Source organism: Lonchura striata, chromosome 1A (assembly GCF_050655825.1).
Source record: "Lonchura striata isolate lonStrDom1 chromosome 1A, ASM5065582v1, whole genome shotgun sequence".
Lineage (NCBI taxonomy): Eukaryota > Metazoa > Chordata > Aves > Passeriformes > Estrildidae > Lonchura > Lonchura striata.
Window position 1 is genome coordinate 46,398,310 of NC_140741.1, and position 27,761 is coordinate 46,426,070.

The 27,761-nt window shown below is 40.9% G+C and overlaps 1 protein-coding gene and 1 long non-coding RNA gene across 2 annotated transcripts in view; both read left to right on the forward strand.

Moving 5' to 3' along the window:
• Positions 1 to 27,761, forward strand: part of MSRB3 (methionine sulfoxide reductase B3) — a 79,385-nt gene that overhangs the window by 242 nt on the left and 51,382 nt on the right. Inside the window, exon 2 of the mRNA XM_021547365.4 lies at positions 20,034 to 20,160. Within this exon, the coding sequence (XP_021403040.4) occupies positions 20,034 to 20,160 (127 nt within the window). The remainder of the gene's footprint in view (positions 1 to 20,033; positions 20,161 to 27,761) is intronic.
• LOC146763472 (uncharacterized) lies at positions 94 to 10,875 on the forward strand. Its single transcript, XR_014951926.1, has 2 exons — positions 94 to 7,104; positions 7,172 to 10,875. It is a non-coding gene; the product is annotated as an uncharacterized LOC146763472 (long non-coding RNA).

Here is a 27,761-nt window from a genome sequence, read left to right on the forward strand (position 1 = left end):
CCGGCCCCCGCCTCCTCAGCGGCCCCCGCTGCCGTGCCGCGGGGAGGGCGGGCCGGGGGCTACGGCGGGGGCGAGGGGAGGAGCGGCCCCGGCGGCGCGGGGGGCCGGGCCGGGCCGGGCCGCACCTGCCGGGGCTGCGGCGGGAGCGGAGGGGAGCGGGTCGGTGCTGAGGGGACCCCGCGGGCCCTGCTGGCGGCCGAGAGCGGGGCTGCGGTGGGGGGTCGCTCGGGTCGGTCCCCGTGTCACGGAGCGAACCCTTTACAGCACTCGTCGGCTCCGCATCCCGGCCGCATCCTGGCTGTGCCGTTCCCGTGGCCACCGCAGCGCCTGGACGCCGGCGCGGCGCAGCGCCTGGCCCCGGGCGTCCTGCGCTGGAGCGCCTGGCTCGAGCGGGGCGCGCAGCGGAGTAGCTGGCTCGGGGAAGCAGCGCTCCACCGAGTGCGTAACGAGTTCAGCTCAGCCGCCACCCCCAGCTCGCGGTAAATTGTGCAGCGCTAGGTCAAAAAAGAAGCTTAAGCTTCACAAGTGAGCTCGGAATTTGCTTGTGTTTTTTTCTGAGGAAGCTCAGTGTATTCGCTGACTAGGTTTGTTTGGTGTTGTTATTCTGACAGATGCAATTGATGTAAAAGATAAAGTATAATTTATATCTTATGGTCCCCTGCCCAAGTTGATGTAGCTGTTCTTGGTGCATTGTAATATTCCTGGAAACAGAAATGAGACTTAATTAAGCTTTCTGTAGTATTTGACAAATTAGCTATAAATTCTGTCCTTCCTGCTTGAGCTGAATTTTCAGTCATCACCCTCTTAGCTCAAAGACTGTCTGAAGGCACAGTGATCTTAAACAAGCATAGCTGTGTATTAAAAATGCCAAATCTAACAGTAGATATCTACAGATAAGGCTGAAAGTCAACTGTTAGTGATAAATGCTGTAAGGTAGTCTCTGTAAGTGTTCTAACCCTAAACACAGCATTTAAGAAAGTATAGAGCTTTACATTACATATGTCATGCTTTTAGCTCTTTCTCCGTTGTTGCGATTAAAACCATTCTGAAGATGTGCCCTCTGGGCACACAGAAGTCAGAATGAGAAATCTGCACTAGCCTGATACTTTGCCGTACTGATACGGCTTCTTATGGCAAGTCACCTGTAAATGGAACAGCGATCTCCACTCCCACTGTGTCACAGTGCTACTCATCTGAATCCAGAATTTAATGCTTTGAATTCGTCCTGCTTATGTTCTTGCCCTTGATGAGTAGACACAAGTGCTTTCTGTCTTATTTGCTGATGATTCCCAACTTTTTGTTACGTTGCTGCGTGCCTTTGCAGTTCGTCATGGTTCCTTGTCTGCCAAATTTGGTTGGTAACAGTGCCCTTTGAGTCTGATTCTGGGAGTAGTTTCCATGTGGCTTGTCATCTTAATCAGACGTTTGCTCATAGTTTCTAAAAGAATCTTCTGCCTCATTTTAGACGCGGCTTATTTTAGAACAGTATTTTTCAACTGTCTTTTAAAATTTATGTAGGGAATTAAATTGGGTTAGCAGCTTAACCAAATTTACTAAATTATCCTAGAATTCTGAGATATAAAAAGGATTTTTAAAAAGATAAAGTTCTGCATTGCTTTGTTAAAACTGGTAAAATTAGTGGAGTTAAACAATATATAGAATATGGTTGGTCCAGAATGTGGTTGATCAGTTCTTTTTCCATCTCATGTACCTTGGATCTTAATAATACACATTTTGAATGATCTTTTAGGAAGAAAAAACAATTCTATTTTTCTTCCAAAAGAACAATCTTTAAAAATAGCGCCTTTGTAGATGGGGTAATGTTTCTATATTTGGTAGCAAAGCCATATAAAGTAGTTGATCCTAGACAAAAATAAATTCTTTTGACTGAATGACCTTGCTCATTTTTCCAAGTGGTAGCAGTTTCATGCTCTCACAGGGGTTAGTTAATTCAGATGTTTATGTCAGTGCATACCGTAAGAATTTCTTATTTTTTGTTTGTACATACCATAAGAATTCCTTACAGCTGTTTGGTAAGGGACAGCTTGCACGTGTGGGAGATATTGGTCCTTTGCCCTGTTATTTATGAAGGTATGGGAGGATCTTGTTTACCTACTCATGTTTTGTCAGCTTTGTAAGCTGATACTTGTTTCTGTATCATTGGAGATCCACCTATTTATTACATTAGAAATGATAGAAAACAGACTTTCTTTATTAGGTGGATTGTTAATTGTTCTTTTGTTACTTATTTTAAAAGATGGGGTAATACGAGTGACTAGGGGGAGAGAAGAAAACACACTGTTAAGGATTTAATCTTCTCAGACAGAAGGTTAAGAAGTCTGCCTGTCTGCATCTGACTGGCATTGCTACAAGCCAGCAATGCAGTAAAGCCATCCAATTTGGAGATAGCTTTGTTGAGCTGCATAATTCAAGTGAGTGTGTCCTCATTACAGAGCAACTCTTAAGCTACATGCAGCATTATATTTTAGTCATTGGTAGGGAAAATGACCTTATTTTCCCCTTTTTATTGTTTTTTTTTTTTTTCATTAAAAACTGCAGTTTGGGTAGCAGCCAGGCTACGTATGAACTTAAGCTATGGAGGCTTTAACTGATAGGAAAGTGGGATAAACATTGGCCTAATTATAGCTGGGTCTAGCTCTAGTTTAAGGGTTCCTTAGCCAGAAGACTCCCATTCCTGGTGTGTTTATGACATTGTAGTTAGGAATTACTGTTGAATAAAGTCAGGTGTGGATTTATCTTTCCCTGAGTAACTCTGAAGTTGGTATGTATGCTTATTTTGGAACAAACCACAAGGTTAGATAGAAATAGGGTATTTCTTGCTCGGGAGTAATCATGTCCATATATGGAGGTATTTCAAGGTTATTTTCTCCACACAAAACAGAGGTCTTTTAAACAGAACAACAAAAAACTTGAGAGCTTTTTTGGCTTTTTTTTTTTTTTTTTTTTTTTTTTTCATAGAATAGAAGTGGCTACAGGATAACTTTCCCTTCCCTTACTCACCTTGCTTTGGTAGGATTTATTGTTATTTTTTCAGAGGCTCCATTTCCCTCAGAAGGATCTTTGGTTCTCAGTGAGCTATTAATATGTACTAGCTTAACAAAAAAAAAAGTACAAATGCAAAGATTTAAGTCCTTCTCTCTGGTATTTTGTGAATGTATAACCAACTAGCAGTGTTTTTAAAGTAATTTTCAACTAACCACTTAAGAAAAGGAAGGAAACACATATTGCATTATTAATTTCTACCAGAAGTTGAAGAATGTCATTGTTTATTTTAACAAGGATTTTTGTGTCTTTAGTCTGTGAAGATGCTGACCTGTATTTTTTGTGTGAAAATAGGGTAGAAGAATTCTTTGGGAACCCCATTTATGGTGAGGTAATTGGAAATTATAATTTATCTGCTTAGCTCCAGCCTTCTGGTTCTCATTTAGCAACCTCAATTCAGCATTATCTGAAAACCACACAATCTTGCAACTGGAACTGGGAATAAAGAGGCTTTTTGCAATAAGGACTTTAAGATCTGAGGAACTGAACAATACTAGCCCAAAACAGGCAAGAACAATGCTTACACTTATAAGGTGCTAACACAGTTTTGCTGTCCTCACAGACTTAAATTACAGTTTTGCATTGTTTTGTAAAATAATTTATAACATAAGTATTTCTTTATTTCCAGAAAGTTTTGGATTTAAACATGATTCAGCTTTTGAGTGTTGCACAGACAAAGCCTAAGGACAGGATTTCTGCAGAGGTCCCCAGTTTGCTTTTTCCTTTCAGTAGCATCTGAACATAAAGATTGATGATTTCTTTGAACTGTGGGCAGCAGCTTAGCAAAATGTACATAGCGTGCTAAAACATTGTTTTGTTGGGAAGTGTTACCTCATCCAAGAAATTTAAAGAGTAATGTCATGCATGGCATTTGGAAGTATTTCCCCATGGGTCTCTTTAGCTCTGTATCCTTCCAAAAGGGGACAACGCCTTTGCGTTTCACCTGATGGAAAACAAATCCCTACCACCAGGGAGTAACAATAGTGCTGATGGAATGTAGCTGCCAAATGCCACCACTTTCACTCTCACCACACAATGAAAATGGAAAAAAAATTAAACACATGGAACCTTAGCAGCTTCCTGGGGAAGTGATCCATGCCAGTTGTTGCCAAAAGGAAATAGCCAACAAAACGTTCCTTCTGGCTGAGGGATTGCCCTGTTCTTGTTCCTCTCCATTCCTCAGTGCATGATTCTCAGGGAAATCTGCAGACAAGGCTATTCCAGATGCCTGCACAGAGACTGTAGATGATTTTAACAACTAGGACCTTCAAGGTGGGCTATGTGGGAGCCACATAGATGTGTGGAAGTCTTTCAGTTCATGCAGCACAGTAAGTCTGGCCTTGGCCTTCCTGCAGCTGGTTCAGGAGCAAGCATTGGCTTGATACAAAGTCGCTCAGTTGCTAAGAAAAATGGTTGAATATACAAGCAGGCTTTGCCACCTGGGTCAGATTGTCACCATCCTGCTGCTGGGAGGAAGCTTTATTCAACATAAAACCAATGCAGATCCATCCTAATGTGCCCTGATAATGAACAATCAGAGCTTACACTCTAGTTCAAGTAAAATTTGTACTAATGGGTGATTCAAAAGTGCACTGATCCAGTTTGCACAATGCTGAAACCAGGGCTTGCAGGTCAGATTGGCTGGGCTCACACACCAACAGCATTGTCAGTAGCCATAGCACAAGTGTGAGAGAGAGATGGGAATAAGACAGGAGCAGATGCTTTGGCTGCCAGCTCAGGGACAGGTGGAAAAGTAGAGGTGAATCAGTCAACTGTGTGAAATTACAGCCCTGAGATGCAAATTCAGAAATTCTGCAAATAAAATTATTTGGGTTTTCTATAGCATTATTATCTCTGCTTTTGAATGGCTGCAGAAAAGGAAAATCACCCCTGTTCATCAAAGTCTTAATATTTAATTGCTATGTACTTTTAGACTGTATCTTTTTTTTTTCCCAGAATTAAAATCAGTTTTTCAGAATCAAAATCAGTGCTTCATCAGCTCTTGTGTGTACATGGTGGAAAAACACACTGTGCAGACAGCACACCTCAGCATCTCTTTTGATGAAAGAAACCAAATTGTCTGTCCTTGTTCTGTGTACTCCTGCTTTTACTCAAAGGCAAGCACTCAAAAGGGGCAAGATCTTGTAGCAAATTAGTGGCTTACCGGGGAAAGGACCCACCATATGCTCCTGCTACCTAAACTGCTACCTGGCATCCCTCATCCAAAAACACAAGGCTGCTTTGCTACTCACCTCTGAACTTGAGAGAGGTGCTGGTTTGTACCAATTTATTCCAGCAGTTGTTGAACCATGCTGGGAAGGATTACAATATTTTGTAAGACTCTAGGCTCTTCTTGTGAAGTCTTAAAATGTAAAATACGGTAGCTGTCTGGAAAAACAACCCCTTTCTGTTGCTCAGTTACATATGAATTACAGACCAGAACATTTTGCTCTAATGACAGTCAAGTAATAACTGTGGCAGTAATAAAGACAGTGTAATAGCTGAGTGATGTAATGCTATTCAAGATGAGAAGAAGATTATCAGAGCATTATCCCTTTTCCACAATCACTCTTGCAGACAAAACAAGGCAAGTGCTTAAAAATTTTTGCAGGGATTTGGCTTTCTGAACCACTCTTTTATTTTTACTTCTCCTCTGGGCTTCCCACAACTGTCTCTCCCCTACACCCCAAACCAGAAGCATATTCCAACTGATACCTCACTGCTACTGAGCAGACCAGACTTCCTCCCCAGTTCCTCCTGTTATGTATTATGTTTCTCTTTTTTAATAAACTCCAGATTGTTATCTGCCTCTTTTTTTTTTTTTTTTTTTTTTTAGTAGTTTCACACTGTTGGCTCAATTTATTGTCACTGTAAACTTGACATCCTTTTCTGCTGTATTGCTGCTAGTCTAGCATTCTTACTTTTGATTATTTTGTGCATTTGAAGATTTCTTTTAAAGTCCAAATGTGATTCTTTGTACTTGACTGCATTGAATTTTGTCTTGCTGGTTTTTGACCATTTCTCCAATTTGTTAAGACCATTGTGAGTTCTGCTCAGCTCTTCAGGGTGTTTCACACTCCTTGCAGGTTGGTGTCTATGCAGTTTTAGTAGGACTTCTTGCTGGGTTTTGGCCCTGGTAGGAGAAGCGCTGAACGAGTGTATTTATTCGAGCAGCTCTGCACCTGTGATACAGGACCTTGATCTGAAAGAAAAATGCTTTTCCAGTTTGCTTTGTCTAAAAGTATTTTACATTTGATGTCTGTTTGATTTGCTGCTTTCCTTTTGCCTGTAGAGTACAAGGAAAGAAGAAAAGTATGTTAGTTATGGGGTTAGATTTTGGCAAGCCCATCATGGTGGCTTACTGCTCTCTAATTTTCATTGCCTGTTTATGGATTGTTTAGTATTTTGTTTCCAAAGCTTTCTGTGTATCGAAGATAGATTTATGGCCATATAATTCACCAGTCAGTCTTTTCTTCATTTTTAAAAATGGATATTACCCTCTTCCTCTTGATATTTTGTAAAGGCAAAAACCTTTCAAAAATCCTTCAAGGTACATGCTCGTTTCTGAAAAATTTCCCCTCCTTGTTTCCCAAATGCTTAGGATAAATTTCTTAATCTGTCAGAAGAAGAAGAAGGGCAGCCTCAGGGAAAGGTTTCAGGAACACAGGACAGCTCCATGATCCTGGAATATAGTGATCAACATTAGTATGCCTAATTTCTGATAGTATCATATTTATGCAGCTATAGTACCTGAGGTGCAGTTCCTAAGTATGAGGTGGAAAGCCTGATAGACTTTGATAAAGACTTAAAAAAAAAAAAAGTAACTTTGGCATCTCCAGTGACAAGTTTTGCTCAGAGAAAGGTCTGCACAACAGATTTCAAGTTTCAAAGTAGTCACTGCAACTACTTCAGGCAATTTCCTCTGCTGTTTTATAAACAGTTCTATTTCCAACCTGATAATTTGATGTGTTGGTTTTATTTTCTTTGTATTTTCTTATTTTACAAAGTATGAAATTAGCAGATAGGCTTAACTGATTATAGGTTATGGGTTTTTAATTTTCTTATTTTACAAAGTATGAAATTAGCAGATAGGCTTAACTGATTATAGGTTATGGTTTTTTAATTTTCTTATTTGCTTTGCTGAGCAGCTACACAGAATTCAAACATATAGATTACTGTAAGAGAATGTGAATTTTTCTGTACATACATACCAAGGCTGTAAAAATAACATACTGAGCAAATGTATCAGAATTCTATTCAGTAATTATTATTTTAAAAATATTTCAGGTGGACATAGAGCTGGCACATTCTTCATTGTTTTAACCTGACTGGGGGTGCTGAAGGCTCTCACTGAGATGTGCTGAAGTGAACTACAGGAAAAGGACACTGTCCTGGGATTGGAGGCTGAGTTGCTGAGGTTTCAAGCCTCTGAGGTCTGGGGGCATGGCAGAGCTGCTGAGGAATTTCAAATGTCTCAGAGTGGTGTGAAATATCAGGATGAAGACAGGAAAGAAGGGCACTGATGGTTTAAGTGCAGGATTTTCTTTTTCTGGAGCACAAGTCCAAGTAGGACAGAAACAAACTGCATTTTGGGGCAATGCTTAATGAGATTCTTGACAGCTGGCTGTGGTGGGCGGTGGGGGGGGCTGCTGCAGGTGCCTGCTGCTGCCTCTGCTGAAGGAAGTGGAACAGATGTCACTTTTAGGGACAGATTATGCAAAGAGAACATCAACATTTATCTTAGAATATTGATCCAGAGGAAAGCTAAATTACAAAGTCTTGAAAGTAACCCAAGTTTAAAAAAAGAGGAGAATGAAGTTGGTGGCTGCATTGTTGCCCTTGCCACCCCAGCTGCACCAGCACTGCCTGGGCGGGGATCCATGCATGCCTGTGTGGCTGCTGCCAGGCCTGGCACTGCTGTAAGTCTGCTTTAACAGAGCAGGAGAAAGTATTTATGGGTTTTTTTCCCCTAAGGTAAGTGTTTTTCGCCCTGCAGAAAAGGTTTTGAATGATTATTGCAAGTCCAGCTAGAGGGATGTAAGATGAGTATTTTTTTGCCTTTTGAATTCATTTAGGGCTGGGAAATGTGGATTGACAAAAATATAATGTTTAATAAATAATTTCAATCAATTAAAAGAGGTGGAAGAGACACCTTCATGTTTTGGACACTTTGAAGAGAAGGGAAATAATTTAAGCAAGTTTTGCTAGAATTAATACATCTTTTGTTCAAGATTTGGAAAATAGCTTTAGAATGCCTAAAGGTTTGTGGATTTTTAAATTGCACTGGAATGAAAATCACAATTCAGCTCACAGATTCCACATAGCATTTTCCATTGAAAAAGTTTGTCTTTGGAAGCTCTTAAGAGGCTGGAGCCCCTCTTCTATGAAGACAGGCTGGGAGAGCTGGGTTTGTTCAGCCTGGAGAAGAAGAGGCTCTGGAGACTCTTTAGAGCCCCTTCCAGTACCTGATGGGGCTACGAGAGAGCAGGAGAGGAACTTGTTACAGGGGCCTGGAGTGACAGGACAAGGGGGAATGGCTTTAAACTGAAAGAGAATAGGTTTGGATTAGATATTAGAGAGAAATTCTTGGCTGTGAAGGTGATGAGGCACTGGAAGGGGGCTGCCCAGAGAAGCTGTGGATGCCCCATCCCTGGAAGTGTTTGAGGTCAGACTGGATGGGCTTTGGACCAACATGGTCTAGTGGAAGGTGCTCCTGTCCATGGCAGAGGAGTTGGAACCAGATGATTTTAAAATCCCTTCCAACCCAACTTATTCTGTGATTCTATGGGTCTATGACATTTTCTCTTGTAAGAAGGACAGTCTTGAATAAATGTTTTAATCACTGTAATTACCTAAATAGAGGTAATGTACATATATGTACATATAATCCTGGTTATTAAAAGTCAGAAAATTTGGGTAGTGGTTTAAAACCAAGTGGTCTTTATATTTTAATCAAATTTATTCCTATTAGGACAGAAATAGTTTTCCTTGCTCTCTCATTTTTCAGTCATTGATATTCAGTATTCACTCAAAGCTTACATCTCACTCCTTCCCTACTTGTTGTGGTGTCTTCTCACTGCTATTCAAAAAAATAAAAGTGCAACCTTGACAAGATAGGAGTTTCTGTTTTACTTGATGGTATTTTATTTTGTTATGTATTGGACGTTTGAGGTTTTTCTCAGCTTCATAAAGGTTCTTTGGTTTTTGGATGATAAGTGCTCCTGTTGCAGAATGTAGAGCATTCTCTTATGTTTGTTTTTTGTTTTGTTTCTGTTTTTGTTTGTGCAATGTCAGACCTTCTATATGCTATCATTTTTAAAAAATATTTTTGGATGAAAGGCTGAGGTTTTCATGTATATTCATAAGACTGCTCTGCATATCATCGTGACACAATCTGTCTGATCAAAGGCGCATTTTTAAAGGATGCTTTTGCTCTGTTGACATGTGCGTAGACCCGCCCGTGCTGTTGGAAGGACAGCTGCCGGGGCTGTGCAGTGTGCGATGGTATCAAAGGCAGCTGGCACCGCTCGGTGGTGAGCAGCGGTACTGGTCTGTAGAGAAAGCCACGTGGAAAATTTCCATGTAAGGGAGACTGCTGGGGAGAGATTGGCAGCTATGGTGTCTTTAACTCGGAACGCTTTCATAGCAGCTGGGATGATAAAAAAAGAAACCACCACCTGAATTGCTCTGAGATGAAGTTATACTATCTGACAGAGAGATCATAACTAAATTTTACAAACCCTTTACTTAAAAACGTTTTTACATAATACAAGATACTCAGGTCTGGTTCGGAATCTGATATAAAAATTATATTTTCTGAAGTAGGAAATAATACAGATAGAGGGAGATAATTCAGCTTTCAAATGGTTTGTGCTGAAGAATGCAGAATGAATGAAATTATAGAACCAAGACAAATGTGTCCTTTGCACTGAAACTTTATTTTTCTAGCAGGGTGCATGACATCTATAGGCACATTACATGCATATATATGCATGTAGACAGATATTAGCATTAACTACTTTTTCAATTAAAAGAGTTTTAAACATCTTAAAAATCTGCTGGTGATAGACCTACTGATTGTTGGTAATTTCATATATACACTGTAATAACTCCATGGCATCCATTGAGGATACCTTAATTTCCTGCTGTGGCAGGGAGTGTTGAGAGTTCTTATTCCCTGGTACGGATTTTACTCTGAGAACTCATTAAACTGGAGGGGAAAACCATCCAGTTTTGGAATGGAACCACAACTCTTCGGGCTCTCTGATATGTTCAGGGACTTTATGTCCTTCAGTGGACTAGTAAGTGTCATTTGTACATTTCCTTACAGTGCCTCATGCAAGACAGTCACCAAATGTATGTGGTCTGTGATGTTTGAGAATTCAGGTTCTCTGCAGCAGAAGCGGCAGCTCCCGCAGCCTGCGTGCGCCCTGCGGGTCGGGAGTGCGCGCTCAGCAAGCAAAGCCCTGCAGGGCTGGTTTCTTTTGCTCGCATCCCCCTGGAACCAGCCAGACCGTGCTCTTTTCAGAAGAGTGCACTGTTTTGTTGTGTTAGTTTGAAGTCCGCTTAAATCGTACCAGTTAGCTGGAAGCTTTCTCTTTGCTTCATTTATAAGATATTCTACCTAGGAGAAACTGCTCATGTCATGTATCTATTGCGTATTGTTACCCAGGCAAGTAATCTTTGTAAGGTGAGGAAAAAATCTGCTGAGTTATAGAGTAATGTGTAACACAATTTAAAAGAATGCCAATTCCAAATGATGTGTTTGTTTAATCTTCAAAATTAGTCTTTTTTTTTTTTTTTCATTGAAAAGTAAAAGCTAAGTACAAAGGTGTTTCAGAATAGCAGAATAGAAATTTCTGTTGAAGGTCTTCTGTTCATGGCTATAAAAGGAAGTTGTATTTAACATGATGCATGGGATTTGTCCCAAATTGAAAATAGAATAGAAGGTTTGTTATCTCTGCTGTATTAGTAAGCCTGACAATGCAAATAATGGTGGAGAGGGAGACATACCTAATCAAACAAAAAAAAAATTGATTTCATGTCTTTGAGTGCTAGGGTACCCCTTACATAGTTCTATTCACAGCAGTAACCCAGAATTTTTTTTTTTTTTTATTTTAGTATTGAGAATGAATCCTTTATTGGTGTGCAACACAAAAAGCTTTTGGGCTTGCCAGTAGGAATTGTTCAATTAAAAGATTATTTCCAGAACATTTGTATCTCATCATCTGAGGACCGGAAGCAATTAAATCTTTACCACTGTACTGGAGAGGACTGCCTGGAAAAGAAAAAATGAGAAAATTTTCAAGATGTTGAAAGGATCGTGATTCTCAGAAAAGACCCATTTAAGAATAGTTTACAACTGTTGTAGTTATAAACTCACTGCCATAAAAGGAATGCGCTGTATGTTGGCAGGCTACCAAGTCAGGGAAAATGGAAGTGCAGCTCAGCACTATTCTAGTGCATCAGATCTGAGAGGAGCAGGAGTGGAGGGGAATCCCAATTGACCTATATTTACTTTCCTTTGGGAAGTATTGCCAGTCGTAACTATTGGGAAACAATTTCCAAATGACAGATGCACTTGCTAGACTGACTCACTCACTGGTTTCTGCCCTTAGCCAAGAATTCTCTTTCATTCCAGGCTTGGGGGCTCCTTACTTGTCTTTTTTCTTCCCTTCATGGGGGACACTGCTTTTTTGTGTCTCTTTGCGGTTTTTCTTTTCCCATTTCATCTGTTTTTCACAAGGCTTATGCTGTCTTGTCTCTACATTAATGAAATCTCCTTCCATTTTACTACCCTCCCTAAGGACCAAGTGAGCGTCCCTTAAGCAAGGACCTTCTTCTGTATTACTTAAAGCAGAAACAATTGCCTCCCTCCTCTGCTCCTACTCAGTGTAGCATGGATGCTCTCCACATCTCCACGGGCCACATCCTTTGGTTGTTTAGAGGGGATCAGTATCACTGCTCTGCTGTGTGTAAATGTTAGCAGTAAAATAAGGAGAAATCAAGCCTGCAGTTTGCTTGTCCAAGGGAGCCAGTTGCTGAACAGGGAGGCATTAATATGCCTTTCCCCTTGTTGTTTTTTGGGAGGATACAAAAACTTAAAAAACTAATTTTGTTTTGATTATCTTCTCACTTCTCAGGCTTTTTAAATTTGGCCCCTGGACACACCCTTGGGCTTTAGTCACACCAACCTCATTGTTGCCAAACTGGTTTTTTGCTAGTGGGAGAGGAGAACAATGCAGTGGCCAGTTCAGCATACAGAAAGGCTTATTCCTGTGAGAGATAGTGAGCTTTCTATTTTAGGCAGCTGTTGATAGAGAGAATGTTACCTCCGTTTGGTAATTAGATGAAAATTAAATATATGTCTTTATTTTCTTCTCAGATGTATTGTTTTTCTTTTATAAGTATAAATAATTTTTCTATTCTGGAGAGTCATTCTAATACAAATGGAAACACAGATATATGGTGCCTCCTCACATAGTATATCTTTGTGTTAGCAGTTGGAATCAGTGAGATAGGCTGAATTGTGTGCAGAGATTTCAGAATCTGGTTTGTTTTCCAAGATTTTTCATGATTATTTTATTGGAAAGGTAATACTATTAGGCTGTATGATAATCTAAAACCTGTTGTGGGAATCTCATCTCTCTTACATGGATGACTGAAGTCTGGGTAATAAAGCTCAGACTAAAGGCTGAACTCCTAAAAATATCTCTGATTCACCTCAGTAGGAGCCTTTATGTATCCTAAGGATAAAGTATGGAGGGTATTAGTCCGTAAGGTGATGCTTGTCAATTATATATCAGAGAGTGGGACTCAGTGTGAGCAGATGAGCATTTTTGCTCATTCTCTTTTCCTGCTTTCATCTGTTTTTTGTCTGGTCTCAACCTTTAGACTTTTCTTCTTCCTCCCTACTCCCACCATTAACAGAAGCTGCTGAAGCTTCCCATCTAGAATATAAAAAGGATACCTCAGGACATCCATATACTGGTCTGTTTCACAGGAGCAGGAGGATGGGCTGGTGGGCACCGTGAGGAAGCTGAGGAAGCCGTAGGACGGGGAGGGCCCTGTGCACCCCTGGAGTTTGTGCAGCCGTGGTGTGTGTCCTGCTCACTGTGCCCAGGCAGGCGTCTGTCACCTCCGGCCCTGCTGGCTCTGCAGGTGCAGGGACAACTGCTACACTTCATCTTATGAAACACTGAATAGACTCCACAGTTGGTGACTTGTCTGGTTGCTTTGCAAATTATGATTCCTATAAGTAAGGGCCATTAAAACACCTAGATCTGACAGTATCCACAAGTACCAGTTTGCCCACATAAAGTATGTGTGGGCAAACTGGTACTTGAAAATGTCTTATGTGCATTTTGCAGGAAGTTTTTTTAGGTTAGAGTTTCAGTTGCTCTGGGAAGGGTTTAAGAACAAAATCCAGTATAAGAGAATATGTAAAATTCAAGAAAATAAAAAGGTTTTGAACTTCACTGTTTAGGCTCCATTCTAATGACAGTACTACCTTCAAGTTTAAACCTTGACATTTCCTGGTGTTCCATTCAAATATTATGAGGTATGGCAGTAATTACCTCTTTTATCAGGGCACAATATAAACTTCCTAGAAGTAGTCAGAATTGCCATTTGGTTTGTACATTCCAGCACAAGCAGCTAAGGGGAACATGCTTTAACTGAGAGTCTTAAAAGTGAAGTGGGAATTCATGTCTAATATTTCAGATTTCTGTGGCTGTAACTGAGAAGCTAATATTGTATTGGGGGAGAATATATGCTGACAAGCATGCAAGTTATATGCTACACTACTTCTGTAGACCTGTAAGGTTAATGCAATTAATTTAATTTAAAATGCTTTATTTCTCTTCAATAAGTCTTAGAGAAGCTTGAATTTATAATTGTCTTCTCGTTATTCTAGCTGTTAATGATTAAAGTATTTTATTCTCATCAGACAGAGATCTTTTACAAGGCATTTTAATAGTAAAGAGCAAATCACAAACTTTTGAAGACACCTGGTTTTCATTTTTAATAGATGAACAAGCCCATGAAAATCCAGAGCGCAAAGTCTCTCTTTAAAGGTAAATTTCATAGAATCACAGAATGGTTTGTGTTGGAAGGGACTTGAAAGATCATCTGGTTCCAAAATCCCTGTTGTGGGCAGGGACACCTTCCACTAGACCAGGTTGTTCAGAACCCTATTCAACCTGGCCTTGACTTACAGGGATGGAACATTCACCATTTTTCTGGGCAACCTGCTCCAGTGTTCCACTATTCTCGTAGTGAATAATTTCTTCCTAATATCTTATCTAAATTATCCTTACCAAGGCTTTTGTCAATTACCTTTACTATTTTTTGCCAAATGCTTCAAATGCAGTATGGTGCAGTGAAACATGCAGTTGTCAAAAAATATCATTATAAAGCACAAATGCATATTCATAGAATGTGTGGTTTTTTTGAGGGCTGAAGACTGGCCCCTCATGGTTCTCTCAGGCTGTTGGGAGGCTAGGACAGCCCAGCTAATGAGGTACATAAGCGCGAAAATGCTTTGTACACTGAAAAGGGTGCTAGTTTCAGGATTAGACATCTTGGATTGGAGTGGGAACTGGAACTCTTCCCTCCTTCTTTCACTGATAAATAACCAGCAGTCAGCCCCTGCTGAAAAGTTTTCCTGTACTCCAGTCTCCTGCCACAGCTGGCAGCTTCATGACGGTTTATTAAACATCTCTTACAAGCTATTCAACATTGCCTTTGTCCACACCATAGCATACACCATGTCTAACCTGCAAACAGGAAAGTCCCTTAAAGCCACCAAGTGCAGTGCAGAGAGCAGGAAAGGCCAAGGTCTTTGGTGTTAGCACAGAATGTGTTAAGGAAAAGTGACTAGGGAGTAAATAATTGTTTAGGCACATGATCTACTGAAAAACTTGCTCATGTGGTTCTCTCTTTAGGCTGCACCTTTTGTTTCTGCAGTTCCTGAGGGTTGATCTGTCCTGTCTGCTGACTCTGACTGCAGCAGCTTTAGGTGAGCAAAAGCCAAATAAAATAAAATAAATATCCAAATGTTAAAACTGAAATAAACATATATACAAAATAATCCACTAAGTTTTGTCAGGGAAACATTCGGTTATAGTTTGCTTTGTGTCAAAACAAATAAGCAAACCCTTTGCAAAACAACTGTTCAAAGTTATTACTGGACTGAAAAAAACTTTACAAAACAAATACTGATAAAAATTAAACTGTTAATTTAACACTTGAGTACAGTAGACTCCCAGGCCTTTACTTCTTTCTAACTTCTCATTGTTTGGCTTTCTTCAGTGTGGCATTTTTTTTTGCTCTTTGTTTTTTCCAGTGACATAGGAATTCCTGACAAGAGCCTGGGAGCCTGGCGCTCTGACTAGTGTGTGCCTATCTCTTAATTGTTTCCTGCCCTCCAAATGAGGCCAGAGACTCGGGGCTGGGGGAAGGGAAATTGGAAAAAAGTAGAAACCTCACACTACTAAGGTCTTATTATTGGGGCAAGAAAAAAATCTTGATCCTTCCCTTAAGAATTTGTGGATGTTTTTTTAATTTACTTGTAAAGAGCTAAAACGTCATGTTTTTTCTTGTGAGAGCTGGGATTCTCATGTAATTTTAGGAATTCTGGACCTGAGTTGTCAGAAATAACACTGAATATGGAAAAATTTAAACCAGTAGTGTTACGAGCTCCCAAGACCCTTGATGCTTCCCCTACTGCTCTTAAAAACAAGATGTGGTAATATCAGAATTTAACCTCTCAAGCTGTCCTTCACCCAAAGAATTTTTTCTAGTTGCAGACAGAGGTTGAAAAAACATAACCTGAGTACATACAAAGTTCTTAATTTCCGAAGGACAAATTTGACAGACCACCTATGTTACTTTATAGCTAATAAATTTGGGGTGAAACTTGTGTTTTCTGAATGTCCACAACAATATAGAAACTCTTGAAAGCTGGTAATTCCTTAATATTTGCCAACATTAGGCTCCTAAGAGAAAGGCTTCCCTGGAGTTTAAATGCATATCCTAGAAAACTGCTTCTGAAACTCAGCTAATGACATAGTTACTGCTGTGTTTGTATTATCTGTACTTACAAGATTTGCAAGATTTTGCTGATCATGGTGTCCATCTTATGAGACCCAAACAGATAGAAGATCCATGTTGTACTTTGTTAAAGAATAAAGTACAGTGAAGGGGCTCCAAGGGGTCTGCTGACACCCAGGGATAACTCTGGTGGAGCCAACAGTGTCCTGGGTGTTGCAGACAGCTCAGAAATCAGCAGATGTTTTTTAAAAAAGGACAATCCACCAAAATAAACCCAAACAGTGATGTGTAAAAGCATCATCCCCTTCCCTGAATTGTGAAGTCTTCTCTGATCTCTTCATGTAGCATCTGTCCTTACAGGAGAGTGGCATATTGCAGAACTGCAATAAAGATATGGGAGGTGATGAGTCTGTGTGGTGGAAGTGCAGTGCTGCAGTACTCACTGTGGCTCAGGCATGTGACAGCTGTGTTAGCACTGCTGTCCCCAGGCCACCTGGCCCTAGCACTGGCAAGGTGAGGAGCTTTGCCAGTACAGATGGGGTCCCCTGGGGCTCAGGCAGGTACCTTCAGCACCAGCATGGGGGCTTTGCTTAACCTCTAGAGGGCTAGGTGTGTATCGCATGGGAGTTTAAACCACCAGCCTTCTATTCCCAGGATGGTGTTTTCACAGAATCATTTAGGTTGGAAAAGACCTCTGAGATCATCGAGTCCAACCTTTGACCAAGCACCACCTTGTCAACTAGACCATAGCACCTCCTTGGGCAGCCCATTCCAATGTCAAATCACTTTTTCTGTGAAGAAATTCTTCTTAATGGCCAATCTAAACCTCCCCTGATGTAGTTTAAGATTATGTCCTGTCATCCTACTGTTAGTTGCCTAGGAGATGAGGCTGACACCCCACGTGGCTACAATCTTCTTCAGGCTAACCAACCCCAGCTTCCTCAGCCATTCCAAATCAGACTTGTGCTTCAGACACTTCACCAATGACATTGCCCTTCTCTGGACTTCTTGTCATGCTCTGGTTGTTCCTCCTAAGTAAATTAGATACATAAATACGGCACCTGAGCCTGCTAAAGGCTATGGCCAAGCTTGCATGCACCACAGAAAGAGCAGAGGGAAGATATGAATCTGTCACAATGTTACTATCATTCTCCCTAAATCTGTTCTCTGTACCCATGGAATTGCCAGGTGGGGTGAAGCACCTCCAAACCAAATGTGTTAATTGCGGTGAGTTTGACAATGCACTTCTCTTTAGTGATTCTTCACAAGCTGTTCTTATGGGTGTTTGTAAGCTTCCTGCAGCAGGGTTTGTGTGCATACAGTACCTGTCACCAGGAGGTCGCCTCCCACTGGAACTACTGGGCATTGCTATAATGTAAAAGTGAACAGAAATAACAATCAAAGCATTAGCAATAAAAGAATAAATTAGATTAACTGCAATAAAGTACTTTCATGAATGCTCAGTGATATTTTATTGGACTCTCATGACTTGCATATCCTCCAAGTCTTTATAAATAGGTGAGAGTAAATAATAACATTTTGGTGAACAGTGACATGCTTGACATTTTCAAAAGGTCAGGATGTATTTTATAAATCTCGGGAATTTCACATAATTTCCCTTAAGGTGCTTGCAGCTGAAGGAGGGAGGAGGCGGAGGAGGGCAGGGAGGCAGTGTCCGTCTGGGCTGTCCGTGCGGCGCCTCGCAGGCGTGCGCTGGGCAGCGGCCGCCAGGCGGCGCCACCGGCAGGGGCCGCTGCGGCCTGCCCGCCGACAGGGGGCGCTCGGTACCGCTGCTGCCGGAGCGCGGCATCGGCCTCAGCCCGGGGCCGCGGGACAGAGGCGGTGAGGGACAGAGCCGGGACAGAGCCGGGACAGAGGCGGTGAGGGACAGAGCCGGGACAGAGCCGGGACAGAGCCGGACAGAGCCGGGACAGAGGCGGTGAGGGACAGAGCCGGGACAGAGCCGGGACAGCGCCGGGACAGAGGCGGTGAGGGACAGAGCCGGGACAGAGCCGGGACAGAGGCGGTGAGGGACAGAGCCGGGACAGAGCCGGGACAGAGCCGGGACAGAGGCGGTGAGGGACAGAGCCGGGACAGAGCCGGGACAGAGGCGGTGAGGGACAGAGCCGGGACAGAGCCGGGACAGAGGCGGTGAGGGACAGAGCCGGGACAGAGCCGGGACAGAGGCGGTGAGGGACAGAGCCGGGACAGAGCCGGGACAGAGGCGGTGAGGGACAGAGCCGGGACAGCGCCGGTGAGGGACAGAGCCGGGACAGAGCCGGTGAGGGGCAGAGCCGGTGAGGGGCAGAGCCGGTGAGGGGCACGGGTGAAGCTGCGGCGGGGCTGCGCGCAGCCTCTTCTCCTGGCAGCCTGCTGCGGAGGGGTTCGCGCTGTTTTTCACGCGGCTGCGCTGCCGCCACGACAGAGACGCGTTCGTGTGGCGTGTTCGTGTGCGTGTGAGGGCGCTCACCGGCTGCCTGCCCCGCGGGGCCCGCCCCGCACCCCGCACCCCGCACCCCGCACCCCGCCGCCGTCGGGCAGCACGGAAGTGTCGGCAGTCTCGCAGCGAGTTTGGTTTGGCTACGATCGAGTTGAGGCGTGTGGATGCGGGCAGGTTTCTGTTAGATGGGCCCCAGACCGGTTTGATAATGGCTACGGCTGGGGGCTGGATCCTTGTTACAGTCATGGAATTATCACAGAACGGTTTGGCTCGGAAGAGACCTTTAAAGGCCACCTAATCCAACCCCTAGCGATGTGCAGTGACAACTTCAACTACACCTGCTTCCTTAGAGTCCCGTCCAGCCTGGCATTGAATGCTGTCGGGGATGGGGTATCTGCACCTGTTCGGGGTGCTCTAGAAGTGTCCTTGCTCTGAGTCTTGCTCCTCAGGACGAGACTGTGGCAGGTTTGTTCCCAGCCACTGCCACGGGCCGTGGCAGGACTCACTCCTGGGCTGCCGCAGACCAAAGAGTGAGTTTGAGAGGAGGCTGGGAGACCTGCTCTGCTGCTCCACGGCTACTAGGGGCCCGATCCTGCTTCCACGGGAGTCCCAGAGTGTTTCTGTACCGCCTTTGGCTGGGGATTGGCTCCCGTCCCACATCACATAATCTTCTGAAGTGAGCTGTAGCTGTGCATGGCTGGGTTATAAGGCAGCTGCGTTTCTTTCCCGTTGTGGGGTGAATGGAACAATTAGCATTTGTGCATTAAACCCTTCTGAAATAAAATCTCATGACTGCCATCTCTCTGTTTGCTACATTTGAACTGGCTGGAAGATTGTTTAAATATATCTCATAGACAGTTTACAACATGAATTATTTCCTGTCTTTGAAAAGCCATGGTTTTAAGATATCTGGCAAGTTTATTACAATGAAATGTCACATTGCTCAGATAAGTCATCAAAAGAACAATTTTTAGCAAAGACTGGTTTCCAGCATTCATCATTCAGAAATGTTGTGGAGTGTGATCTTGGTTTAAATAAAATAAATAGAAAAAGCCTGCATGTTTGATCTGCCCAGCATTCCTGGGTGTTCCAGGCAGGATTCCTATTATCTAGCTGAGGTTCTAAGGTTTCTTTTCCTTAGTACCCCTGCACTTGTGACTAGGCTACTACCCCAAGTTGTCCTCAGCTGGATATCTAAAGCAGCTCGTGAATGCCCTCTATAAAAATGTCCAGTCCCTCTCACTTTGTAACATATAAAATGGTTCCACTGAATTCCATGTAATATGTATAAAAATGTTGGGAGATGGGGTAGTATTTTTGTTAAACACACAAAGATAAATGCATTTAGAATTATGGTCCCATGCGGTGGTCTTATAAAATTTTAAATATTGTTTTTTTTTCTGTGAATGAAAATATTTTTGATGTTTTAATTTGTTCTCATCTTTTTTTTTTTTCTTTTTTTTTCTTCCCTACTCAGCTCTTGCCCCTGTTCTTTGCCTCTGGTTTTGTTGGTGAGGATATCACAGTGATGTCTGCATTCAACCTGCTGCATTTGGTGACAAAGAGCCAGCCAGTGGCCCTTCGAGCCTGTGGGCTTCCCTCAGGTTGACTGGGTGCTGCTTGTTGTGTCATGCATAATAAAGGCCCTTGTAGGAAGGGGTGTCTCTGCTGCAGGAAACAATGTGCTATGGGTTGTTCTGTTTAAGTTTGACTTTGAAGCAAAAGTGTATTTGCACTTTTTTTTTTTTTTTTTTTTTGGTAAAAGTCACTAAGTTGAGTGAGCGATTTCATATCTAAGATTTTAAAATGCTTGGAAATGCGGACTCCCTTGTCCAAAATTAAGTCTCTTACATTTTGTATTATTTTCCTCATTCTTGGCAAAAACTGTGTAATTAAACAGAAAATATTTTATTAAATACTGTTCCTAATTTTAAAACAGAATATCTAAAAGAATTTCACATGTTGATTACTGTTAAATCATAGGACTAAAAAATATTTTTAATAGTATACTACAGTTATACTCCATGTGTTTCTTTTCACATTTTCATTATAAATCAAGTACGTTATACTGAAAATCATGTACAAAAAGTGTGCAGGATTTAAAACTTAATTCTTTAATTCCTCTGACAGCATATTCCTTAGTTACGTGACACTTCTCTACATAACTAAGTGGAAACATGCAATTTAATGCCCACACGCAGCTGCACTTTTTGTGTAAGGCCCAGGTTTGTCCATTAGGTCTGGGAAGGGTGCCATAAGACCCCATCTCCATGAATTAATTATATCATGAAAACCTTGAACCTAAGTATTTTGTGTTTCACTTAAAAGACAACAGTCTGTAATGAAAGCATAATAATGTCAGTGTACAGGGTTATGTGCGACAAAATATAAGCTGTACTGAGTTAATTTTGAACATTACTAGAAATTTTCTTGACACCCAAATAAAAAAGATACAGTCCTGGCTGATCTGTGTTAAGCCTCAAAAATGGGCCAGGTTGGGGGTTTGTGCTACACTCACAACTGGTTCATAAGAGTCCAGAATGTTACAAGCAGTTTCTCCCAGACCTGGACTTAGCAAGCATATGGAGGTGATGTTTTAAAGATTTTTTTTCAGTGATAAGACATCAGTTTTCAAGCTGATGGATTTTCCTAAAGCTTATTAGACTTTATTTGAACTATATCTGAGTCAAATTTTTGCAGCATTTACGTTCCATTTCCCCCACATGTGCACAAAACTCGCATTAACCTTGATAGGAACTGCAAACACATATTGAGGAAGAGAGAGAATAACCCACATTGTGTCAGCTTGACCTTGGTTTCCTGTTATATTTGCTGCTGAGCCAGATTTAAAATCCTAAAAATATAGAGTAAGCACATTTCCTTAGCCATCATTATGCTCCTTTTGATGTGTGCTCATATTGCTGTTGTCTACCTTAACATGGGGACACTCAGTCTTCTGGCCATTTTGTTTTCACTCTGAAAAGGAGATCTGCAAGCTGATCACTAGAAACACACAGAAACACCACGGGAGGTTTTGCTGTTCCGTACCTGTTTCCAAAGCACTGCATTAGCTGTTTTATCAAGTAGTTTTTCTGTCATAACCCGGTAGTCACATTTTGCAATAAAAAGTTAACACTACTGTTTATTCCCATCCCTTAGATCCCTAACTGTGGGACCATTAATAGATTGAGTTCCACTGACTAACTACTTTATGGAGATATATATATAGAGAGATATTTATATATAGTAAGCCCAAATTCATCTGCTAACAGTGGAATAATATACAATCACATATCTTGCATATTTTAAGAGTAATCTAAATTCCCCAGATGCTTAAAAATTAATATAGGCTTGCTTTGCCTTTGGTTTGTTTTTTTATGTGTGTGGTGTATTTGAGGGGTTGCAAGTAAATGGCATAGCATGTATCCAATAAAACATGGGAAGGAAATGTAGAGCCAACTTCTGCTTAAATGCCACATTTGTCCTGACTTTGGCTTCTGAATATACAGAAAACATCCAAGTACTCCTGAGTTTTTATAACATAACACTTTGAGCTAGTGCTTTTCCCACCATCCAGTTCTGTGTGAATTGCAGTCCTGTAACCATACCACCATGCCATGTGTCCACCAAGTCTGGGACTTCGTGGAGCTTGGCCACCTTCTAATTCAGTGGCAAATTCAATATGGAATGAGATTTTTTTAACCTTCTGGAGCCCATGCTCAAAGTAAGGAAGGAAAGTGCAGTCAGAACAGTAAACTGGGCTTTCAAACAGTGTTTTGAACACTATGCAGTTAAATATTTGCAGGACAAGGGCTTGAATGAAAGTATTGTTTCAATTTCTATGCTTGGAACTGTACCTCTATCCTTCCTGTAAGGAACAAAGTAACACAAGGCAATACATAATTTATATTTAATATATAGTTGTAGACCAGAAAAAAGATGTTTTTTTCTCCTCCCCCTCCCCCACTCCCCATTAAATTAATTAAATACTGTTGGGACCTATCTTAGAATAGAAATGACCTGTGCCTTCTTTGAACTACTATTTTGTAAGCATTTGTGAGTTTCACATGTACTAGTGAAGTATTTTTACTTGTTCTTTTTCTGTTTGTATATAAGCACCTGGGGTGTAGATCTGTTCTTCCAAATTGTATTTTTAAATTTTTTTTTTTTTCTGAAGTTAGGACTAAACGTTTCAATGTGTGCACACCTAGTGCACTGTTTGCCCATAACATTTTTGCAGACAAGATGGCAAGTCTGAGCAGGAGCAGGCGCTCCCAGTAGATGGCACTAGGCATTCGCTGTTCTGCTGTTCTGCACACCCAGAAAAGCTTCCTGTTAGGAGTCATTCATACAGAAAGTACACCCTGACACCTTAGGAATATTTACAAGTATTTAAAATAAAGCAAGAATACTGGGAAAAAAGCAAAACCTTCGCCCGTATTCAAACTACCATCACATTGGTTCAGGGTTTCTTCATTTTCAGTGATGACTGCAGCTACATTGTATCTGTTGTGTGACACACAAGTGTTGCTCCTTGAGCCCACTTTATTAGAGTTGAATGCTCTGAATTTCTTTGGAAATGTAGGATGCACTGAGCACCTGCCAGGATTTAATTCACAGAAATTAAGTCTTTAAAAAAAGCCCATGTCAAAATTACAAAAATCCCCACCAAACTTTTAGTATAAAAACTACTTCATCTGCTTTATGCATACTAAGAAGCAACTGATGCAAGTCATGATTATGCAAATTCCATGTACATAGGTTTTCTGAAGCAGACCACCAAGCTATAACCTAAAAAGATAGCTTATATTGCTTTGCTGTGTCTTTTAATTATTATGGATTCTCATTTCTTAAAAAGACCCTTTATTTCTTTAACACTTTGAATGTTGTACTGCTTACATCACATTTTTTGCATGTGATAAATTGGATCTTCCTCTTCTGTAGATAAAAGAAAATTATGGTGCTTGTAAAATTAAGTAAAAATAATGATAAAAAAATTATAGGGATAGACTTAGGGTTGGGTTTTTTTTTTTCTTATAATAAAGTCTTGGGTAATATTAAATTGTTGTGTAGTGTTTAATTGCTCAAATAACTACTGGTAGGAAACCGTACTTTTCTAGCATTAGATTAAACTACAATGCATCTGTATGATGATGGTGTTGGGCATATGGTGTAAGTCTTTATTAAGTAAATATATATAGTATGGTTTCTCATTCTTTTATTAAATCTTTGTTAATTCTAAGTTTTAATATAATGTCTTTTCATAAAATTGAAATTAATCTTGAACAGAAAATTACTGGGTTTCACAATTAGATTTTTAGCAGTAATCTGTTAACATAAGTAATTACTTTTAGAAGCAGATCTTGAAAACATTTGCATACATTAATTATTTGTATGAATTTGTTCCTCTGAACTCTCAAATTGCTCATGTCAAGGAAATATTTGTGTGCATACTGCTTGCCAGATACGGTTTTAACAACCAAAATCTAGTAAAGACATTAGTCTTGTGGGTTCAAAGTATTGAGGTTACTGCCAAACTTCATGTGACTTGAGTATGACTAAACATTTCATATTGTCTGTTTCTATGTGCAGAGATATCATTTCTATAATGTGTATTATAACTTCCCCATAGTTTTCCGTAATGTGTATCGCCAGAGATGTACTACTCCAGATGTCTGTTCACATGGTCCAAAAGAAAATAAAAGTAAGACTGATATTGTACAGCATAAACCATCCATACAGCTATGGTTAAATGCCTGTCAATGTTTTAATTATAAATTCATATTTTCTGGGGTTTATATCTTGAACATAAAATTTTGCTCTGGGTTTAAGTATGCTATACAAGGTCTCAGATGAATGTATTTTTTTCTCAGAACTGGTTGGGGGGCAAAAATTAAAACTCATTTGTATCCAGTTAAATTTAAAAAAAATGTAAATATCAATTTGGATCAAAAATAGATTTTTAAATTTAGAACACAGTCTTAGAAATACCTAGTTTACTGCCTCCCAGCAGTTATGAGAAAGACTCTTGAACAAAAGAGTGGAAAATATGCACTATGTGATCACAACAGTAAATAGCATGTGAAACCATTAATGTATCATTATTCTAAATGTGTATATGTTTGCCTTTTAGTCATATAATAGCAGGACACTGCATTATCATAATAGAGTATAACATTATCAGATTTTTGGAATGGCTTTAAAATGAGTTTTAAAAATTACATATACCTGTCTTCATGGGAATCTATTTGATGTTGTACTATATTTACAAATGTTCCTTTTGTACAATAGTATTCCATCTAGAATGCCTTACTTATGTATTTTAAGACTAAATTCATTAGTAGAGATCTCTTTGGGTGTAATACCCTTAAAAGTGCCTGATACTTGCCAAACTTGGGATCATAAAGAAGACTAGAAGCCTTCTGTTATGTTTCCTAGAGGTTGTTCTCTGTTTTTTTTTTTTTTTTTTTTTTTTTTTTTTTTTTTTTTTTCTCTTTTTAAGTCTTTGGTCTGGTGCAGTTTAGTACTCTTCCTCATCTGCTCAGGAGAGAGATGGTGCTTGTCCCTGGCCCACCTGGATGGAGGCTCCTCAGTGATTCTTGCACTGAGAAGGACTGGGATGATGAGACATTTCTTGTGCTCCCAGATCATGCACAAAGACAGACCCTTAATGTGTATCCTGATGGATCTTTTATGGTTGTTTTCATTCCCTTACGGCTCTCATAGAGGATCCACCACAATCCATTCCCACCCTTCTTTCAAGAATGTTTTAATTCTGAGCGTTCATAAATTTCCTGTGTTCTATTCCTGAGCCTTCTGCAGCTCAGGCTTAGTGTGCTTTCTGCTTATATGGGTATGGAAAAGATGAATTTTCAGCAGGGTGTTTCTGAGTTTTAAAGTTTCTCATGAAAAGTTACATTTTTTAGTTATTGGAGTGTCTAACAGGAGGACTAAGAAGCCCTTTGAGGACTGCCTTCACTTTTTTCCTTTCAATTAAAAGCAACTTCTGGCTTTGTCTTTTCTCTGAGGAGTATATATGTGATAAAGGTTTCAGAGAAGAATGTGATATAAAGGAGAGACAACAGCAATAAGAAAGAAATGAGATTTTCAATATTGCTGAACTAAGGGAGGACAAGCAAGAAAAAAAGAAAAAGAAAAAAAGCAAGACGTGAATGTGAGCCCTAAAGTCAGTAAGAGTGTGTTGGGGAAACAATGGAGGAGAAGATCATTTAGAGACTTTATGAGCTTGGAATTTGATGGAACCTTGAATGGGCCTAGAATATGGACTGGGAATCAGGCCCTAGAGGCTTGAACATTACCATACCTTAGCTGCTAGGTTAACCATAGACTGCTACAGCATAGATCATGATCTGGGGGTAAATGAGTAGAGATGAGTTGTGTCCCAGAGAATGCTAAGAAGAGGAAATTGTTCTCAGTTACAAGCTAAATACTGTGATTATTATTTCCTTCAAAGGAAGATGTGTTGGGTAGGGATGCATGGCTAGAGTACAAAGGTGCCTCTTGCTCTGTCTGGAGAAGAGGTTCTTGTGGGACAGGAGGTGCTGGCAGCCCAGGTGTGGTGCTGGCAGCTTTGTGCATTGTGGGTAAGTACTCCCCCATCAATGCTCTGGCCCAGGTCAGGGCGTCCTGAGGAGCACAGAGTGGGGAAAAGCTTGACTGTATCCTCTTAAATCACAGGGATTGACCCCATCTTCTTGACCAATAAGGCATGGCTGAATTTTAACTAAACATAAGGAATTCCAGAAGGCCCATTAGGGAATTAAGTTGGCAGTTAAAACCTTTTTGATTGATCCTTTAGTCTAAGCAGTGAAGCAGATTTGAGAGGGTAGTGGGCTGCAGTGTTTTCTGTGGTGGTCATAGCAGAGCATCAACTGGAGTAGTTCCCAGCAGTTCCTGTCTTCATGATGGGTATGCTCCTCAATGCTTGGAGAAGTGGGATGAAAGGCCACAGAGCAGGCAGTGCTTTTGCAAAAGCGTTCCTTACCCTCTACAGATGGAGACAGATCAAGTTTTTCCGGGGATTAGATCTGGGCTGCTATAGAGAATTGGAGGAGAGGAAAAACCTTCCCCCAGCTCTCTCCTTTCCTCCACCCCCATCCCAAGTACAGATTGCAGCACCTTGAGTCTTGAAATCCAGTGCTCATTTCACAGGCCACACATCACTATTGTGGAGGAAGCAGCAGGAGGATTTAGCAAAAGCCTGAATGCCAAAATAAGCTACACACCACGGCTGGAAAATGCTGACTTTTTAATTGTTTCTGCTGCAGGGTTAAACCTTTATTAAAGCTGTGTGAATAAGCTTATTTTGATGACTTACTGAAATATTTTAAATGCAAAAGGTAGCATAAAGCACTTACTAAATTCACCTTGATCCCACTGTTAATAAAATGCTTTTCCATATGTTGGGCACCCTTTTATTGATTCTGTCAAAATTCTACTGACCAGATAAAGAGTGCCTAGTGTCTCTTTCTTCCTTGTTTTTAATTTAAACAAATGTAGTGCCTGTGAAAGGTGCTAGGATAATATCAGCAAAACAAAAGTCTATCTGTTAAGGGGAGAGGAAGAGAAATCCATCATAATAAATATTCCCCCCTCCACTGCTGTACCAATAGATCTTGATCTTGTCTTGCCTGGTTTGCATCCAAAGAGTAAGGCAAATAGGTCAGCTGCCCTGTGCACTCTGTCTTTGGCCATCTCAGCAGAAACGATAACAAATGTGGCAGTTTATAATATAATGAGCTCTTGCTCCACTTAATTGAAGGTTCTTCTATTCACCAACCTCTGCTGAGCAGCCACATGCTGTTGTTGCAGCAATAGTAGTGAAGATGACAGCTCAAAAAGCTCCAGAGGAAGCTGCCTTCATCTCCACCAGCTAATGCAGAGTAGTGGTGGACTCTTCTCAGTCATTATAATTTGGAAAGGTTGTGAGACCAAGATTGTGTCTGGTAGTGACATTTATTTCATTGATGTCAGGCATGGAAGTAAAGTAGACATGCCTGGAGAGGACAAAAGGATTTCTGATCTTCTTTCCTCCTTTCCCACTATGCAAAACACTTCAGAATTTTGTTAAATGTTTTTTACATTCACATGGAGGAGAGGCAGCTTCAGATTTCTTTTCCAGGGAATGTTTCTTTGGCTTGCATGGCTGCCTTAGTGTAACTTGCTGCAAGCAGGTTTACAGACC